Below are 18889 nucleotides of genomic sequence, written 5' to 3'. Positions count from 1 at the left end.
TTTTGTGATTTTTTGTGAAGAATTAGCTGTAAATTACTTTCTAAAAGCTATCTCAAATATTATCTTAATAGATTTAAATTAGATGATAATCAAATTATTCAAATAAAGTCAAGTTCTTGCTTTTAACCTAATTTCCCAACAAAAAAAAAAGGACATACAAATCACATGCCACCCCTGCGGAATCAATTCTTAAATATATTAGCCTCGTTGTTTCCATTTTCTCTCAACTTTATTAATTTAATTTAATTAAAATTAAAATCATATTCATATCATTTAATAATTATTATTATTATTTCCAAAATAAGTAGCAATTAATTATTTACTTTTCTGATATGAACGTGCCACCTCCACCCCTACCCGCCTTCGTCGCTCAATACAAAAAATATATCTCCAATTCGATCCCATTTGATTTGATTTGACAGTACACACACAACACAAGTGTTTTCCGCGGATCTTCTTCTTATTCTTCTTCGCGAGCAATTGTGGAAAAACCCTAATTTTTTTCCCCAGGTTTGGTGATTGCTGTTTCTGGAAATCCGAGAAATAAACGTGTAGAACGATTTTTTGTCGGTTGCTGATGCAAGTGATTTTTGATTAGTCTGATAGTGCGGAGGGAATTGATGAGGGGATTTCGTAGGTGTACGAGGATTTTGATCCTCTTTTTGCTTGGTCTATCTGTTTTCGTTCCTGTTTTTCTACTGTCTCATAGGCTCAAGCATATTAATTACGAAGGTGAGTATTTTTGGGCTTGTGTGTGTTTGTTTGTTTTTTTTCCCTTTTCCTGGTTGGGTTTATTCTGAGTTGTGTTTTTTCCTGTTGTTCTTCTCTTGTTGCAGTGTCCAAAGAATTCGTGGAAGATTTGTCAATCATTGTATGAATCTCTTCTTTAGAGCTTGATTGATTGGTTGTGCTACTTGTTTAGCTGATTTTCAGACGGGCTTTCTTGCATATGCATTTCTGCGGTGCTTTAGTATTTGTCGTACTAGTTGGTGAATTGATATTGCATTTTGTTTGCTTTGCTATAGATTGTGTTAATCGATTCCATCTGTAGAAAACTTAGTTCCTAGTCTTGAGTTTGTTCTCTCTTTCTTCCAGTAGTTGACGAATGTCGTGTAAGTATGAAGAATTCTGAATCAAGATATCACTTTTCGAAATGCCTTGGTGTTTGGATTTGATTAACTATTGTTTTCCTCATCAATCATATGCAGTATCAATTCGAACAAGAGTCTCAAATTTTAAAGATTTTAACATCCGAATGTGGGTATTTTTTTTAATAAAATGAAGTGATATGCGCTGCATTATTTTCTTGTACAGAAACGCCGAGCTGAGGCCCAAACTCTTAACCTAATAGAGCAGGTAATCAACTAGATACATCGTTTGTTTGACAGAGGTCATGTATTAGTTTATTTTGGTTTCTGTATTCCTGAATGTGATCATGTTGTTCAGCAGGATGCTGAAGGCTTGAAAGAACCACTCCCAGTGGTATACAAGGATAATACCTCAAATTCTGAAGTTAGTTTTAGTTCTGATGAGTTTAAAAGATCTGATGAATCCAGGGTTTCTGCAGATGGGGCTGACATGTTAGTAAATAATGGTTGGTATTGTTCACTTGTGTTTTTTTTTTTCAAGATTAAATTAAATGTTGATATTTTCATCGAAATTTTGAATTACTTTTGACTCTGCTCTTGTTGCGACTCCAGCTGCCAGATCTGATACAAAGGATGGTACACAGAAAAGGCAGCAGGAGAATTTGCAGGGGACAAAGGTACAATACTCTGGTTGATATAAATGACTTAATATCAGAGTTTTTATTTCGTCATTGTATTTAACCTTATCGATGGCGAAAATTTTCACATATCCTTGACACATATAGGATCAATCGTTACAGTTCACGTATAGTGTGCTTTAAGTTTCTGGATATATGTTTTTAAGTTGGATGCATAACTTAACTTAGTGGCTGTATTTTCAGTTTATTTGAATGACACTGGTTGATTCGTTACTTGTAAGACAACCAATGTTTTGTAGTTTTGGGAAGCACCTTCACAGGTTTTTTGCGGATGAAATAGATATGATTGCAGTTGTGGTTTACTCAAAACCATCAATCTCACAACGCATGATTGCATTAATTGGTCCCTTGAAACTCCCCTACAGTTTTTAGTTGATAATTTATTCAGGGAGCTGGCATATTTGTGCATGAGATGCTAGAAAGCATGCTCCAGCCTCCAGTTGTTTTTTTACTTTTCGTCCTTCCTGTAATCTGATCATTTCCATTTTATTTAACCATTTCGTCCTTCCTGTGATTCTATCATTTCCATTTATTTTGATTATCTCATATATGGTATCATGAGGGGGCAGTGAATTATCATTTCACTGGGATACAAGAAGGACCAATTATCTGCCTCTGAACTGCTCCATTTTGTTGGGTTCATGATGGCTGGGATCATGCCATGTAGTAAATCTATTATATGCCCAAGGTACCATGAGTTCAAGGATGATATCAGGCTGTTTTATTTGTTTATGCTCTTTGATACTTTCACCATAATGCATATTTCTGTTTCTTGGAGGCTCTAGTTTATAGAAAGTCTTATCGTTACTCCGTGAATGGTATATAACTTTGCATTGCGTTATTTTATTTTATTTTTGGGTTGGGGTGTCTCTTTTCCTTCTCTCTCATTACTTTTTAGCTTCATTGTGTTTCCCAAATAATGCTTGTTCTTTTGTTTAATAAAGGAAGAGTCTCATGTAGATACAGTTCCGAACAATAAGGATGTACCTGGCATGCCAAGGAGGACTCTAGATGAGAAGTTAAAGGAGATGAAAGACCAGGTGATTAGGGCCAAAGCATACTTAAATTTTTCACCGGCAAATAGCAGTTCTCATTTTGTGAAAGAATTGAAACTTCGAATTAAAGATGTTCAGCGAGCCATGAGTCAGTCCATTAAAGATTCTCGTGTATCTCGAAGGTATGAAATTGTCCTCAGTTCTTTAAATCTCATCTATGCCAAATTTGAACTTATTGGAGAACCAGAAGAGCTTTCCACGGTTGGGTGAAATCCATTTGACTTGCGATGCTGACGAGCAACATTCGTTGTTATGTGTGATGCCACTGTACCATTGTTCACAAAACTTCTAAATGATGTTTGATGACTTCTAAGAATTGGATGTTAGTTATAGTTTTAGAATGATTGTTTCTGGCAATCCATTTTTTGTTAGCTGGTTGTGTATCGAACTAGCTGGCAATCCATTTCTCTGTCTCTAGGTCTCGATGGAATTGACTGTTGGTGATTTGATTTCCCTTATTTCTCCTTGAAAATATTTTAGACTTCCTGTCCATTAATATTAATATTTGAACCATTTGGTGTGTTAGTACTTCTCTCGAGGCTCTCATGTAAAAGCTAGGTGATACCTCATTCCACGTGGATAAAAATTGCACTGAAATGGGTTTATGATGAGATCAATAGACTCTTCTAGCAACTTGGTTTATAATTTTCTCAAAGCGAGAACGAATACGAAATAGTTGCTATAGAAGCCTATTGTGCAATCGCGCTTGCACGAGCTTGTGCCAAAGGCATGACAAGTTAAACAACAACTTATATAGTGTTAAATAAACCAATTATATGTTAGTTTTATTATGATCGTTCACTCCATGGAAATATGTACATATCAGGTTTTATCTTGGTGGAATAACAAGTTACTGTTATATGAAAATTCATTAAGGTTAAAGATAAATCAACACTGCTTCTTCAGTGCTTTACAGAGAATGAAAGCAATGGATTCTACACTGTTGAAAGCCAGTCGTATATACCCTGATTGCACTGCTATGGTGAAAAAACTTCGTGCTATGACCTATAATGCTGAGGAGCAGGTCAGGACACACCGGACTCAAGAAAATTTCCTTAAAGAGCTTGGTGGAAGAACCATCCCTAAAGGTCTTCACTGTCTTTCTATGAGATTGACGGCTGAATATTATGCTTTGGAGCCTGAGGAGTGGAAGTTCCCTAACAAACATAAAAGACAGGATCCTGATCTTTATCACTTCGTTGTGTTCTCTGACAACATATTGGCTTGTTCAGTTGTTGTGAACTCAACTGTTTCGGCAGCTCGGGTAAGTGGTCTACTTTGCTTCCTTTCTTCCTGGTGACATCTTTTTCCATTTTCTTTCCTGTTATTCATTCGAAACTTTGAGCAAATTACATTGAAAATTTTTAAGAATGCTCTAGTTATGAAAAAAATTCGAATTAAGGGAAGGGTTTCGTTGGACAATCTAATATTTTTGGGCATGCTTCTCAGTTCTGATTTTTAATTTCTTTTTGCTACATGACTTAAATCTTTAATGGCATGTTGATTGTGAATTTATGCAAGGAATTATAACTTTCAATCATGAAGGATATCCGGTTTTTTCTATTGTTTCACTGCCCTTATATTTTCTTTCTTTATTTAAATAGGATAATCACTAACCATGTTATCTGTATGGTGCCTTTACCTAATTACGCAAAATTGTGTGAAATAAATTAGGTCAAACTTTGTTTTTGAAAAATAATCCTTAAGTACGTGAGTATGCTCAAATACACTTGAGAGGGTTATAAAAATAAGGTTTGACCAAGGTTATTTTGCTAACTATCTCGCCTAATTACTTCATTGATGAAGGGATTGATTCGTAAGTTGAAGCCAAGATATGTGGCTACCATGATGATAGTTTTTATGGTTCTTCTTTTTGCTCGAGAAAATATATTTTTTGCGAAAATAAACTATGTATAAAGTATTTATCTTTGGTTTATGCACTGTACTTTTTGGATGCTCCGCTAAACTTTAAAGTCACAAAAACAACTGATCGTGACAGCAAAGTAGTTCAATACCTATTGGTGCCTGGGTTATTAGTAATGGCTCGACGTTGTTTCTCAGTCATGCATATGAATATTATTAAAACGTAACCAAATTTTCTTTACTTCACAGGAACCCGGAAGAATTGTGTTTCATATAGTGACAGATTCGCTCAACTTTCCATCTATGTCAATGTGGTTCTTATCGAATCCTCCTGGCAAAGCTACAGTTCATGTCGAGAGCACAGACACTTACCAGTGGTTATCAACCAAACACGATGTAACTACGAAGAACGAAGCTTCCGTTGATCCACGATACACTTCTGAGCTGAACCACCTTCGATTTTATTTGCCAGAATTATTTCCTCATTTGAATAAGATTATCCTTCTTGATCACGATGTGGTGGTGAGAAAAGATTTAACGAGACTCTGGAGCATGAAAATGCGAGGCAGGGTAAATGGTGCTGTCCAGACATGTGACGAAGGGGAGCCTTCATTCCGCCGTATGGATATGTTCATCAATTTCACAGACCCCTTACTAGCAAACAGATTTGATACCAACACATGCACATGGGCCTTTGGAATGAACTTGTTCGATCTACAACAATGGAGACGACGAAGTTTAACCCAAGTTTATCACAAGTACCTTCAATTGGTGAGTAAATAATACTTATTACCAGGGGCAGATATCACAGAAAGTCGACCCGACAGAAAATTTGAAATTTTGTATGCACTTTTTCTAAAACTGCTAGTATCACACCTTCAAAATCTTTTGAAAATTCGGATCTGCACCTGGTCGCATGCTTCCCTTCTATATCCTTGATACAATGGTGTTTGCAAATTTTAACAAATTAACATCGTCTCGTAGGGCAATGACAGACCGCTGTGGAAAGCAGGGAGCTTGCCCATTGGATGGATCATGTTTTACGGACAAACAGTCCCTTTAAATAAGAAATGGCACTTGCTCGGCCTGGGTTACGACTCCAACGTGAGGCAGGAGGACTTAGAGCAGGCGGTGGTCATACACTACGATGGACACTTGAAGCCATGGTTAGATATTGGGATTGAGAAGTACAAGCTGTTCTGGAAAAAACACGTCAAGTATGAGCATCCTTTCCTACAAAGTTGCAACATCCACGAATAACTAGAGGTCCCAAATCACAGGTTTCATATATGAATTGTAAGCGTCACATTTTTTCATACTTAATTCTTTCTCATTTTTTAAAGCAATTTTTAATGTAAATTTCCACTCCTTGTTTAACCAAATATTTAATCGGCTGTAACATATTTTTTAACGTTGAGTTTTTAGCTATTATATAACATGCCAAAATTTGGTGAGATTTTTAGGCCCCGAGATTGTGTACATACTTGTTACGACGCATGAAAAACTACTTTATGTCCAATCGCTGCGGCATATAAATTTATAATAACAATTAAGTTTTCATCCCACTAAGCAGGGGCGGTTACGTGGATCCTCTAATATAATATATATATATAAATTTTCAGATGCCCAACCAATGATGTTTAACTCGTCTCCGACCATTAAAACTCGGTATCATGTTTTAGTTATGCGAAAAATAAAAAAAAACAACTAAAACCCGATATCGGATTTTAGTGGTCGAAGACAAGGTGGAGAAATATTGTTGGGCAGCTGAAAAGTCTTATATATATATATATATATATATAATTTTGATATGATGAAATTCCACTGTTTGAGCTTGATGTCCACCAAATTCTATTTTATCTTATTCACATATTTTTTAAAAATAAAACCGCATAGCTTGTAGGCTTTTAAAACAACTTAGAGAAACTTCTTATTTCTTAAAATAACTTCACAAAATACTCCATCTTTGCTATCGAGATTTTGGAGGTCAAGAGTCTCAAGACTTTGAAATCCTAAGCAAAGTGATCAGATAACCTGGATGACTCAAGACTTTAGGCGTCGACTAGTCTAAGATTGGGGAATCATCGGGTAATTATATCCCTTGAATAAGTTGTTATGAGATGGCGTGTCTATCCACGTGGCAGTGACGTACGATGTCCCAAGTGTCAACCTCCCGGGCGGCCTAAGCTGCAGCCAAAGTTTGATGCGATGAAGTTGCTGCTTATATACTTTTGAGGTTAGATTTGTTCGGACCACAACAGTTCTCACTCCTCAAGAGTAGAAATATAGAGTTGGCCAAATCTCTTCTTCATTCTAACTAAAATACACGATCAATCGGCCGAACTTAAAGTTCTCAGGCTTTCACACGACACGACTGAAATTTGAATAGTTGCGAGGCGGAGGCCAATCATACATATATAAACTACACTTTGAACTGAATTCAAAATGGAAAGGATACCGAATACATATCAAGATTTCAAGAATCAACCCTTCTTATCACTAAAGTACAATCATTTCAAAGAACCGTTGCATTTTCAGAATATTCATGGAAATAAAATCATTTCAAGGAATTACCTCCAAGAGGTAGTGTTTTCGGAATATCCATATAGATTACTGGCGAAAGAAAAAACATTCCTACAAAAATTAGAACTCGTTCAATCCACTACCCCAAATATGATATATATTATGCCTGATGGTAGTGATGCAGCTTGTACAACAGCACTTTTCCAGCAGCATTACCCAATGCCATAAAACCCCCATGAGGGCTGAAGTCCATACAGGTTGGATACTGCAACGTACTGTTTGATTGAGGCCAGTTTGAGAAAGCTGTGAGTGACGGAACATGAATCAGCTTCAAGCTGTTCTTCTTCATTCTAGAACTGATAGCAAGAATTTGGGCATCGGGGTTAAATTTCACAAAATCAACCTTAGTTGTCAAGTTCTCTATTGCTTTAAGTGGTTTCTTCTTCGAACCCAAGAATTCATCTCTATCGTAAACATTGACGATACCACTATCTGAACCAGCAGCAAACAAATTTCCAACTGGGGAAGTACACAGAGCCGAACCATTTATGCAACCTTCATCCATACCTATATGAAAGCAAGACATTGTTCTGATATCCCAGTGGTAAATCCGGCCATCGCCACCAGAGCTAAGCAATTGCTGCCCATCTTTAGTGAATGCAGCAGATCGAACGGTTCCATTCATTTTCAGGGTTCCGATGAGTTCCTTGGTCTTGGATGAAACCAACAAGATATACCCTTCATGGCCAAGAAAAGCAATGGTATTTGAATCAGGCGAAACTTCAAACGACTCCAAGCTTTTCTCCTCCCTTCCTGTGAGAGGGCCTATTTTATCCACCCTGGCTTTGACTAAATCAAAGCTATAAGCAAACTTTCTTCTTCCCGATATGATAACCTGAGACCCATCAGGTAAAAAAGAGGCATTTCTGATTGGACAGTCTTCGAGGAATATGCTTTGGATCTTTTCATTCTTCTTTCCATCAATTTGAAAGAAACTCAATTTCCGATCTAATCCACCAACAAGAAGCAACTGTGCGTTCTTGTGGAAGTGAACAGAATTTACCGAACCTTTTGAGGGATCCTTCACATTTGCATCTATCAGTCTCGAGTACTCAAGAAGGCCAGGTAATAGTTTCATACTCCTCTTTACAACAAGATCTCCATTTGTTCTAAGGATACTATCAATATCTTCAGGATCCTCGTAACCACTGGCCATCACCACCCCACTTTCTTTATCTGAATCGTCATCAGAGCTATAATCTCTCGCCTGGGCATTGGGTTGTGCCCAATCAGTACCTGGATTCATCTTAACATGCTGTGCTCTCAATCTTGCAACATATGCAGAGCCAGAAATCACACTTTCATCCTCTTCCTTCCTTAGTTTCCTCAATCTGTTCACTTTAGTTATATTTATACTGATTTTCTCCTCCTCTTCATCCACCCAAACAGGTTTTCTTTGCTTGTTTTCCTCTCCCTCACCACCTCTTTTACACAACCCCACATCCTCTTCATAGACAGACAACACACTATTCGCAGACCTGTCAGTGAAAAACAATGTGGAGCCATTGTCAACCACATCTCTGGCTTCTTCTTCATCGTCCTTTCCAAATTCAAGAGGTGAGCACAAGGAGCCAAACAAAAAATTCTCCAGCTTCTTCATTTCCTTCGCCTGTTCAATTTCCGTTGTGTCATCTTTTTCCTTTCCCCCACGTTTTCTCTTCTGATTCTTTTTAACATCCAAATCAAATTCTTGATCGCATTCAACCCTTTCTTCCTCTGCCCGAGCAAGTGTTTCCTCATCTTGATTACTCTTCTTCTTTTTCTTGGTTGACTCCTTGGGAACAGCGTTTTGAGAAATCAAACTCGTCATAAAGAATGCGCCAACAGATCCAATCCACCTAAGTCAAATAAAAACATCAAACATTAAGATACTGATGCAAACAAATCGAAATAAAGCCAATAAATGTACTTCGATGTTTGTGGACTTCTGTGATTAAGATTGACCGAAAAAATTACATTGTTCACCCAAATTTCTAAGTTAATGTCAGAATACGCATAACTCAAGCCCAATTATCGTAAGACGTACGTAAGTCAAGTGCGGGATGATGCAATAATATTGAATCTCATCTTTAACATCAAACTGACTCGTATAAAACCTGTAAAATAAACCTTGTTTCTTGTTTTTGGGCATTAACTTGGAATTTGGCATGAACTTTAACATTCAAGTTTGAGCTCGAATTTGAGTTGAGTTCAAGTTCGATTGGTTTGAAATTCGAATTTGGCTCGAATAAAATATCACAGATTAAATCATATCATAAACACTGACCAAATACAATGCTTTTCTTCACCTCTTTGGTTAAGAAGTTCTGCTGCCGCTTGGATTACAGTTTAATAAAAATAAAAAGCAAAAATTTATTGATATTATCAAGTTTGGTATATCAACAAAATGATAACAAGTACAATAATCACACGTTCTTCACTTTCGAAAAGTTTTAAACAAATTATTCACAATAAATAGAGAAAAAAGTTTCGAGTATCGCTTCAAATATTCCGATTTTCAATCAGAAAAAATACACCAGATTCATAAATCTATAACTAATACTCTCTAGTTTTAACTTCGACTTACAGCAATCAGCAACGAGCACGCCTGAAAGAGATGGTCGGATGCTATACCGAGAAGAACGGCGGCGGCGGCTCTCAGCTAGGGGTTTAGATGCGGAGAGACGATGGGCCGAATATAAATAGCTTTTATAATTAAATATTTTTTAAAATAACCTCGCATTTGCAAAATGAGTCCCAAATTATATTTAGAAATTAATTTGCCACGTACTTTATTTATGAGTAATATTGTTTTTTTTAGGAGAGCCCCAGCCCAGCGCCGAAGCGCGCCTGCCTCGCACATTTATGAGAAAGATTCGTTACATAAATTATTGATAAATGTCATATTAGTATATGAATTATTGTAATAATTTAATTGATATATGATTATATTAAAAAGTCAAGTTTACCTTTAATTATATAATTTTTTAAAAAATACGGACAATGATTTAATATAGAAAGAAAGATCCCAATTTAGTATATATTTATTAATATTTTAAAAATATATTTAATTTAAATAAATAATTATTAATGAATAAAATATAAATATTTATAAAAATATTAAGATACTTATTTATTATAATTTTAAAATTAATATAAATTTATTTTTACACTTTTAATCAATAAAAGTTACTTTGAAAAATAAAATGTGCATTTAGTTGAATTTATTAAAAATAATTGGACTTAAAAGCAAATTTAATAAATGATAAAATCGACTTTTTAGTTGTATCATGCACCGATTAAGACCCCGTTTGGTATCAAAAGCCAGACCAAAAATGCATTTTTAAATTTTTTTTTTTAGTTTATAAGGTGTTTGTATGATCATTTAAGTGCTTAAAAATACTTTTTAAAGTCAAATTTAGAGATTTTTCAAAACCCAAAATTAGAGCTTAAAAAAGCAATTTTTTTTAAAAAAATCTATAAAGTTCGTTTCATATACCAATTTGACATTTTATCAATAGTTCGTGTATCAAAATGAATTTTAATTTTAATTTATTATGAGATAAATTTTTGCAATTTATTTTATGTTTGGGGTTAAATATATTTAATCAATGTTGGTAACAAATTACAATTTCTCTTTGGTGTTTCAAGTTATTCAAATGAATATTTCACCAATTTTGATGCATTAAATAAATTGTAGAAATGCTCATTTGTTTTGAATGAATATTTTTATTTAATTTGAAGAAAGACACTTATTTATTAGACATATTATCGTGATATTTTCTCACGTGTTATTTTGTGAAATATATTTTATATTTAATCAATTCATGAAAAAATATTATTTTTTATATTAAAAATATTATTTTTTATGGATCGAACTGATCATCTTCCGCGAGACCATCCTCGCCCTGCCTTATTCTCATCCTAAAATATTAGTATATTACTACGAAAAGCATAAAAAGATATTGATGGACTATGGATGTTGTGGTTTTATCGGCACTACGATGTTTATAGGGTTAATGCACTATTTATTTTATTTTGTTTTTTGAATAAATGTTGATGAATTATTTTCTTTTAGCTAAAACTGTATGAATTAATTTGTGTGTTTGTTTGTTTTTTTAAGAATTTTTTTAAAAAGAATATAAAAAACTGTCTTCAATATATATAATAGAGAACACGCCAGATAATTTTTTTTATTTCAATGAAATTTTATTTTTGTCTTGTAATGTATCACTTTGTCATTTTAGTCATTTAAATTATAAAATTTCAGTGTTTATCTTATGAATTTTTAATTTTGCAATTCGAGTTTTTTTTCTTTTAATTAGAAGTGTTTCTACACATTAGCATCTATCTCCACTACATTTGTTCTGCATCACCACCAAATCGAAAAAATGATTAAAATTATAAAAAATAAATAACGAATTAAAATTGAAATTTGATAACATAAAAAATCAAAATCACAAAAAATAAAAACATAAAAATAAAAAAAACAATTTTCTCTTTTGTAATTTTTTATGCATTTGATTTATTAGTATTTGAATTAAGTAGTATTTTATTTTAGAATGCATGTAGAAATACTTTTTGAATTTTTAAATATTTTGAATTTTTAAAACAATAGATAAACAAAATTGGAACCGCCACCATAAATTGGAGCTCAACGATGGAGGTTTCGCTTTCAACCAGCTCCAGAGCACTGCAGCAGTCTCCATCAGGTTCCAATCTTTCTTAAACCTTACACATCGCACTACTACTAGGGTTTAAAATGTCAGGAAATTACTTTTCCGATTAGGTTTTCGACCCCGTGCCCGGAATCCATTTCCATTCGCGATATTGTTTTACAAATCAATGAATTGTTTTCACAGAGGATATATGTAATCATGCTACTTCTCTGGTTAATTTGTGTTGGTTTTGATTGTATTTACTTGTGGCGGCCAAATGCATGACGATTGGCAACAACCTGCTCTTGCATTTTTCAGATTAACTTCAGACCTTATCGATTGATTTTAACATGTTTGCATATGCTCATGATACTCGTGTATTCGGTTTGTCTCAGAGATGAATGACGGGTTTAACGCTAGAACGGGATGGCAGTTCAAATCTGCATTCAGCTCAAATCGGTCTCGGTAAGAGGCTTCTCGCTGTTTAGAATTTAGTAACTTATTTAATTTTAGGATCACATTGACATTGTTAAATTATACACGGAAAAATATTAAATAGAACAGTTCCAACATGTGATAAGTTTGGTTTTCATTGATAATGTTTCTGATTTTCCCTGCAAAGCTAATGTGAAGGCATGTGGTGTTTGGTTCATTTGATGAGAAAACGAGTCCAATTTTGCTTCGTAAGCTATCTTGATTGCCCAAATCAATGCAAGAACTTTTGAAACTTAACCAGTTGGTATAACTTTCATTGAAATTGAATCAATATATTCATTGTGAGAGATGAGCTCTGTGTTAATTGCCAAATTGGTGCAACGGCTCTTGAAAATAATTCGACTGGTGTGTTTTTTATTCCAAAATTGGTTAACTCCTACTTTATAAATCAGTTTGGCCACAGTTACAAAAATGTTAATTGGCATATTGACTTTAAATTAAAACAAATTAAAGATAATTGAAACATTTGACGTGCTTGGTTTTCTTTGATAACGCTGTTGTTTAGTCCTGCAAAGAATTTGGTGAATTCATGCGGTGTTTGGTCAGTGAATTTGGATGATAAACTTTCAGATAACATTGATTGACATGGGAAAAACTCGAAGCCACAACTGGAGTTAGGTTATGGAACTAGGGCTTCTCATCCCTTTAACTCCGTGCAAGCTAATTAGCAAACCAACCAACCAACCACACTGAGTAGAGAGTAAATGATATATTAATTATCACCTGACAATGCTTCTATCATGTTTATTTTTACCCCTCTTTAAAATTGAAGTCTGTATTGTAAGTTGTAACTACATGGAATTTCATAATAAAGAAAAACGAATTGACAAGTGAATGAATGGAAAACACACATTTTAATATACTACAAGATAGGTATCTGATGATGACATTATTGGGCACATTATTGAGATTTTAACAGCCCAAAAAAGAAGACTTAATGGGACGGGAGTACTTGTTTATGTTCAAAACAATGAATAGTTATCAATACTTCACACTTTTAATATTACAACCAACCAAACATGTAGTAGTACAGACACAATCCAGTAACCTGCTCCATCCATCTCATGCGTTTGTCCTTTGTTTTCCCCTTGTTGGACCACAAAAACACAAAGATCAAACGAGCAAGTTGTGGTTGAATTTATTGAGTCTTAGTTTCTGTTCTTGCATTTCTCCACGGCTCTTGGCGCTGAACCACGAAAATGAATTTGGTCAAACAACTGTACTGGACTGTAATGTACAGAGTGTGTGACAATAACAGGAAATGGCCTATTGGGGGGTATAGTAACATCATCACTGGTAGTTCGAGTGGATGTGTTCTTATCTATCTATTGTTGTCAGGTATTTTTCACTAAAAATTAACGACCCTCGTTTTTTTATGTGTTTTAAGTGCGCACTTAGCCTGAAAGTTCTCTATGGAACAAATCTTACATTTGTCATAGAAATAGTAAAGATCACAAATAGCTTTTATTAAGTAGTTTTGTGATATCGAGTTTTGTTAAGTATTTTTATATCTGATCACACGACAGACAATGCATCAGATTACATATTGTACCGAGTCCGAAGTAAAAAAAAATTACTGACCAGTCGAGACCGATGATAATTTTCATTTAAGATAATGTTCTAGCTTAGTGATGTGTGTAGCACACCCCCACAATATATTGTTAGTTTTGAAGTTTAGTTAGAAATTTTTTGAGTGCTAAGTATTCAAAACCGGTAAATTCATGATAAAAAATAACAGCACAGCTTCAAAGAAACTAACCGAGTCCTATAGCCTCTGTTCCTTTCATAATGCGTAGACGCTTGCATGATCCAACAAACATCCTAGTTGACATGCATGAAATCAGGCTGTCTGGATTTTTGCGATAATCATGAAATGAAACTGTTGTTTTCTTTTCTAGTTAGTAAGATTTGGATGACTTACTCCCAAGGGACATCGCCAACAAGCATCCAATCCCCATCCTTGTCTTCATAAGTTGGAACGTAATCAGAACCATTTAAAAGGTCCATGAGCTTGCTCTCATTCATGAAGTCCATCATTCCTTGAGAATCACATTTTCCTTCAATAAAAGTAGAGTTTAAAAATTTTATAGCAAATCACCAAGTGAGTCATTTCCTAAGTTACTCGAGTTTTGCCAGCTAAGGTTCGGATTAGAAGTTTTTCATGTGAGATTGAACTCTAGCAGAAGAATTCATGTAAAAGGGACCATCTTAAGCAATTTCATGCTTTTCATGCATCTCTAGATCAAAATGAGACAATGATACCTTTTGACCGTGACCGACACTAGTTTCCGAAGAGCGGTATCGAATAATTAAATCGATTTATCATGTGTGAATAATACTAACTAAATAAACCAAGAGTTGAAAGTTCCATTATGACAAAAACTTTCAAAAATCAATGCTGTATACTCTTAAAAATAAAACCTGAGTCCATGAACGCGCGTGGTATAATTTTGTTTTTCTGAGACGAAGTAGTTGACTTACCCATGGTGAAGGAACCGAACATTTTGCACAATGCCTCAGAGAGCTCTTGATATGCCTTGTACATCTTCAAGTCAACTTTGCGGAGGTAGGGTGCACCATCCATGCTTACTTTGACATACACCGCTGCTCCGCCAGCAACAGTGGTTCCCTTCTCAGCGTGATCTGAGCTGTTCTTCTGTACAGCCATAACATTTTTCCGGAATGATCGAACCGGCGGCCATCCCACGACCTGGGTCCTAAAAGATACACATCGGTGAGTACATACTTGAGTTATCACAATTAATCTTTCTGGGTTTAGCTTTTTGTTGATTCCGATTTTGTCTTGCTGAATGTCTAGCTAGTATTTTTTCCTTTCTTGTCGAAAAGGAGTAATCTTTAGAACTAAACATCACTAAAACGAATAAATGAAGAAGAAACACAGCTGAGCATAACTTCAAAATGTAAACAACAAATTTTCAGAAAAAAAATCCCAAGTATAACACACTACTAGAGGAAAAAGGTTTATATTTTCTAAAAAACACATGTTTTTATTTGAGAAGGATCACCCTTTCACACAAGCACAAGTAAAGCATTTAAAAAGAATGGCTTACTTAGCAGGAGGCTTCACTGGATCATTTGACCCGGGTAGCAGATCCTCTTCCTTCCCATGCGGCAGATCACTCTCCTTGGAGGAGAGATTAAGCTTCAAGTCCACAGTTTCTCCATACCCTCTTTTCCCATAATTAACAATATTTTTCTCTCCTCCAACGTGCAATCCTAGCCTCAGCTCAGTTTCTTTAAAATCCATGCTTTTGCTCTTTCCCTCCTCATAACTTAGCATACTGTCAACCATTTTTTTTAATATCACCGACAAGTTCTTTATTTTTTAAAATATTTCACTCCACTTTTCTTCGCATAATCTCTTCTTGATTTTGCTTTTCGAGACGAGTTTTTATTGGTTGCGAGAAAGATAATGGAAAAAGTTAACACTAATAGAGAATGAGTGATTATGGAGAAGGTAGAAAAGTTGGGGGAAGAGTGTGCCTGGGCAAAATGGGGTATTAATATAGGCGAATGGGTTGGAGTGCATGATTAATTGGAATGATGACACGTGGATCAATCAGTAATCTGGATATCTAATCTTGCTGGAATGGCCATTGGACATGGTGTACGACGGTAGCCTACTTTCCCATGCTTACTTGCTGGAATCTGCTGGCTACCGTTCCTTTTTCTAAGTTATTATTTTATGCTAAATCAGATAAATACTTTCCACATAGCATGCATCAATATCATTGGACGAACAGTACATGTTTCACGTAAAACCCATCCAATGACATGAAACACTGTGTTGGCCATAGGGAGGTAGTATTTTTCATGCTTGACTACGCCTTTTCTCACTTTGCTTAGAATTTGTGTATAAACGTAACTAAAAAATACTTTAATTAGATTAAAATTATATCAAGAATTAAGAATGCGTTTTTACACTGAAGCTTGTAATTTTGATGCTGGGCCACGTTTTGCACTTAACTTCGGGATTCAGTTGTGGAAAACAAGTTCGTAATGTATCGAGCTGTTCTTGGTTCCATTCAGATTTTGAATTCTAATTGCTTCGCCAGGCTGAGCCAATACTCTCTCAAGATATTCATTACTGGTAAGTATCAGTAATACACCTCCAAACCTTTGCTTTCTCTTGGATTTGGATCCGGATTCCTTATATTTGGATTTTCAAATAGCACTTTTTCACAAAAGACAATTCTGCTGCTTTCACATTGCTGGAGTTCAATTAAATTATTTGAACCCATAAAAAAGTAAAAATGCATGTAACAATCACAACAATGGTCTAATGTTATTTTACAAGATCTTCAGTTTTGTTTTTTGGGTTGCATTTTCTGCATTGCTTTCTTTTACGTGGCAACTACATGTATTTTGTTCATTTCTGACAAGTTAAAGAGAGGAATTTCGTGGAATATGAAGCAATTATGTTTGGGCTCCATTAAACATGTGTACTATATATTTATTTTTATATTGACATTGCATTTAATCCATGCCTGCATATGTATCACCCCGTACATTACAGCACATCAATGCATGAACAATTGTTTCTATGAGTTAATTGATGTTCCTCGCATCAGCTATGTTAATTTGAACCCAGAGTATACAATCAATTAGTCTTAAAAAAACCTTTAACTCTCAAGATTAATTGAATCCATTTTAGTGTAAACTCATGTGCTTACGTAAATACATGGCCGATGATGTGATAAAAAAAATAATTGAAATACATGGCCGATAATGCTCCAAAATACAGTTGAAAGGAAATGGGTCCCAAGACATGTGCTAAGATTCATAGGTTGGGTACTTCGTAGGCATGTGATAAATCGGTGGGCCTAATTGCCTAAACGAGTCAAACCAATTTCCCATGTGCATTCTGCATGCATTTGCACATCCTTTATTTCATATACACAAACAATAATTTTAAAAAACTCTGCTGTTCATTTCACATACATTTGTTGTTATATGAATTGATAAATCAAATATTTTTATTGTGTTCGCCGGCCCGGTTGCCTTACGTGCAAATTTATGACCTTCGTGTGATTAAGATAGTGTTCAGAATTCTTTTTAGGAATAACTTTTCTTTCATTAAATTTTTGGGTTTGAATTCTGTAATAGTCATTTATTAACCAACTACTTGTGTTGGTGGAGTTAAAATTTGGAGGCAGCGAGGCAAAACAAAATGTCGTGTTATTTCCATAAAAATATATGAAAAATAATTTTGCTCATAAAATTTGAGAAATCGAGCTATTATATATGTACCCTGGCCATCCCCCCGGTTGTTAATTATATGGCATTTGTATGACCTATAGTACCAAAAAGTGAGGGAAATCATGGCAAGTCTTGAATTTGACTTTGTAGGCGGTAATATTATATAAATTTTTAGTCTACATTGTCTAGTTTCCGCAGCTATGCCTTAACCTTGTTCATGGGACAATCTGATGACACTATTGGAGCCTCTCACATGTGGAGTTGATTATCGTTTTTTAAAAGTCAAAATTATTGTTTTTTTTAAAAAAAGGAGTCGGGCGTCATGATAGACCAATGATAAATTGATCAGAAATTTTTGATGTTTCAGGCTCTCAGTATTCCATTAGGCGGTGGTTTTAAATCATTGGTTCTGGGAATTTGGTCAAATGGTAAAAAAAAAATGTGAAAAACAATCATTACATTGTGGAAGGAACAGTACTTTACTCAATGTCTAATAATTAAGTATATTGTTCAGGAGTCGTAGCATAAGAAAATAGAAAGAAATTACTTTGATTTCCTACATGCGGCCGATTGTCTTTCTATTGTCGAGGAAATAGAATGTCAACATCTTTAGGGCGGATGTGTTAAAGATTTAAAAACTAACAATGGTGGTTCCAGACTCTTTCTCTTTTCACATAACATAATAATTTAGAATCATGTTTTTGAGGTAAATCTATATCATATACATTGATATTTACATAAATTATATCGTGAAATTTTGTATTTATTGTATTATTAGATTTTTTTTATAATTGATATTTTGATATGTGAAATTTTGTATTTATTGTATTATTAGATTTTTTTTTATAATTGATATTTTGATATGCAAGTACTGATGTACATGTAGCATATTTGGTAGCCGAAAAATCGAATAGCATTTTCAACTATTCAACTACTTGAGTCTAAAAAAAATTAAGTTGGGTGATATTCGTGGAATAAAAACAACACAAAAACTCGTGGATTGTCATTACATATTGCACAACCAACAGATTCCTTGCATAAACAACCAAAATTGTTCAAAAACCATCTATCGAAACAACGTACTACAATCAGGGAAAACATATTTCAATCACGAATTGCATCACAAGTTTTTTTTTTTTTTTTCTTTCTAAAAACACTTCTTCGAAAGTAGTGCCACCCATGTATGCCAATAATGAACAATAAATTAAAACACGAGCATATAGTCTTAAGGGAGAAGTTCATGAAAGTAC

At 34.6% G+C, this 18889-nt stretch overlaps 3 protein-coding genes across 5 annotated transcripts; 1 reads left to right on the top strand and 2 right to left on the bottom strand.

Moving 5' to 3' along the window:
• The first annotated feature begins 351 nt into the window (after positions 1 to 351).
• On the top strand, positions 352 to 6148 carry LOC140870825 (probable galacturonosyltransferase 6). 3 transcript variants are annotated; one of them, XM_073273227.1, is made up of 10 exons: positions 352 to 510; positions 599 to 732; positions 837 to 871; positions 1315 to 1356; positions 1447 to 1594; positions 1701 to 1765; positions 2731 to 2963; positions 3748 to 4105; positions 4954 to 5475; positions 5689 to 6148. In XM_073273227.1, exons 2-10 carry the CDS (start codon positions 621 to 623, stop codon positions 5962 to 5964), a joined length of 1791 nt encoding a protein of 596 aa, XP_073129328.1. In that variant the 5' UTR covers positions 352 to 510; positions 599 to 620; the 3' UTR covers positions 5965 to 6148. The 3 variants fall into 3 exon arrangements, with proteins under 3 accessions (XP_073129328.1, XP_073129329.1, XP_073129327.1); XM_073273228.1 differs by having other exon boundaries at positions 352 to 732; positions 1450 to 1594; XM_073273226.1 differs by having other exon boundaries at positions 352 to 732.
• A 927-nt stretch (positions 6149 to 7075) lies between these two features.
• Positions 7076 to 9977, bottom strand: LOC140870817 (U3 small nucleolar RNA-associated protein 18 homolog). Its single transcript, XM_073273214.1, has 2 exons — positions 9854 to 9977; positions 7076 to 9125 (listed from the first exon to the last, which is right to left on the bottom strand). Exon 2 carries the CDS (start codon positions 9095 to 9097, stop codon positions 7388 to 7390), a length of 1710 nt encoding a protein of 569 aa, XP_073129315.1. The 5' UTR covers positions 9098 to 9125; positions 9854 to 9977; the 3' UTR covers positions 7076 to 7387.
• A 3347-nt stretch (positions 9978 to 13324) lies between these two features.
• LOC140870818 (auxin-responsive protein IAA16-like) lies at positions 13325 to 15904 on the bottom strand. Its single transcript, XM_073273215.1, has 5 exons — positions 15491 to 15904; positions 14901 to 15136; positions 14341 to 14476; positions 14179 to 14240; positions 13325 to 13605 (listed from the first exon to the last, which is right to left on the bottom strand). The coding sequence occupies exons 1-5, from the start codon at positions 15730 to 15732 to the stop codon at positions 13568 to 13570; spliced, it is 714 nt and encodes a 237-aa protein (XP_073129316.1). The 5' UTR covers positions 15733 to 15904; the 3' UTR covers positions 13325 to 13567.
• Between the last annotated feature and the right edge of the window lie 2985 nt (positions 15905 to 18889).

The sequence above is a fragment of the Henckelia pumila genome, unplaced genomic scaffold, assembly GCF_033568475.1.
Source record: "Henckelia pumila isolate YLH828 unplaced genomic scaffold, ASM3356847v2 CTG_266, whole genome shotgun sequence".
NCBI classification, from domain to species: domain Eukaryota; kingdom Viridiplantae; phylum Streptophyta; class Magnoliopsida; order Lamiales; family Gesneriaceae; genus Henckelia; species Henckelia pumila.
The sequence above is the reverse complement of the archived record's forward strand: the minus strand, read 5'-3'. Positions and strand labels throughout refer to the sequence as shown.

Bases quoted from the DNA above. Each gene is read 5' to 3' on its own strand.
- LOC140870818 (XM_073273215.1), bottom strand. From the start codon at position 15,732: ATGGTTGACAGTATGCTAAGTTATGAGGAGGGAAAGAGCAAAAGCATG. The intron at 14,477-14,900 runs GTAAGTCAACTA...CTTTTATTGAAG, and splicing joins GTTCGGTTCCTTCACCATGG to GAAAATGTGATTCTCAAGGA. The intron at 13,606-14,178 runs GTTAGTTTCTTT...TTCGTGGTTCAG, and splicing joins AACAGAGGCTATAGGACTCG to CGCCAAGAGCCGTGGAGAAA.
- LOC140870817 (XM_073273214.1), bottom strand. From the start codon at position 9,097: ATGACGAGTTTGATTTCTCAAAACGCTGTTCCCAAGGAGTCAACCAAG.
- LOC140870825 (XM_073273227.1), top strand. From the start codon at position 621: ATGAGGGGATTTCGTAGGTGTACGAGGATTTTGATCCTCTTTTTGCTT. The intron at 1,766-2,730 runs GTACAATACTCT...TGTTTAATAAAG, and splicing joins AGAATTTGCAGGGGACAAAG to GAAGAGTCTCATGTAGATAC. The intron at 5,476-5,688 runs GTGAGTAAATAA...ATCGTCTCGTAG, and splicing joins ATCACAAGTACCTTCAATTG to GGCAATGACAGACCGCTGTG.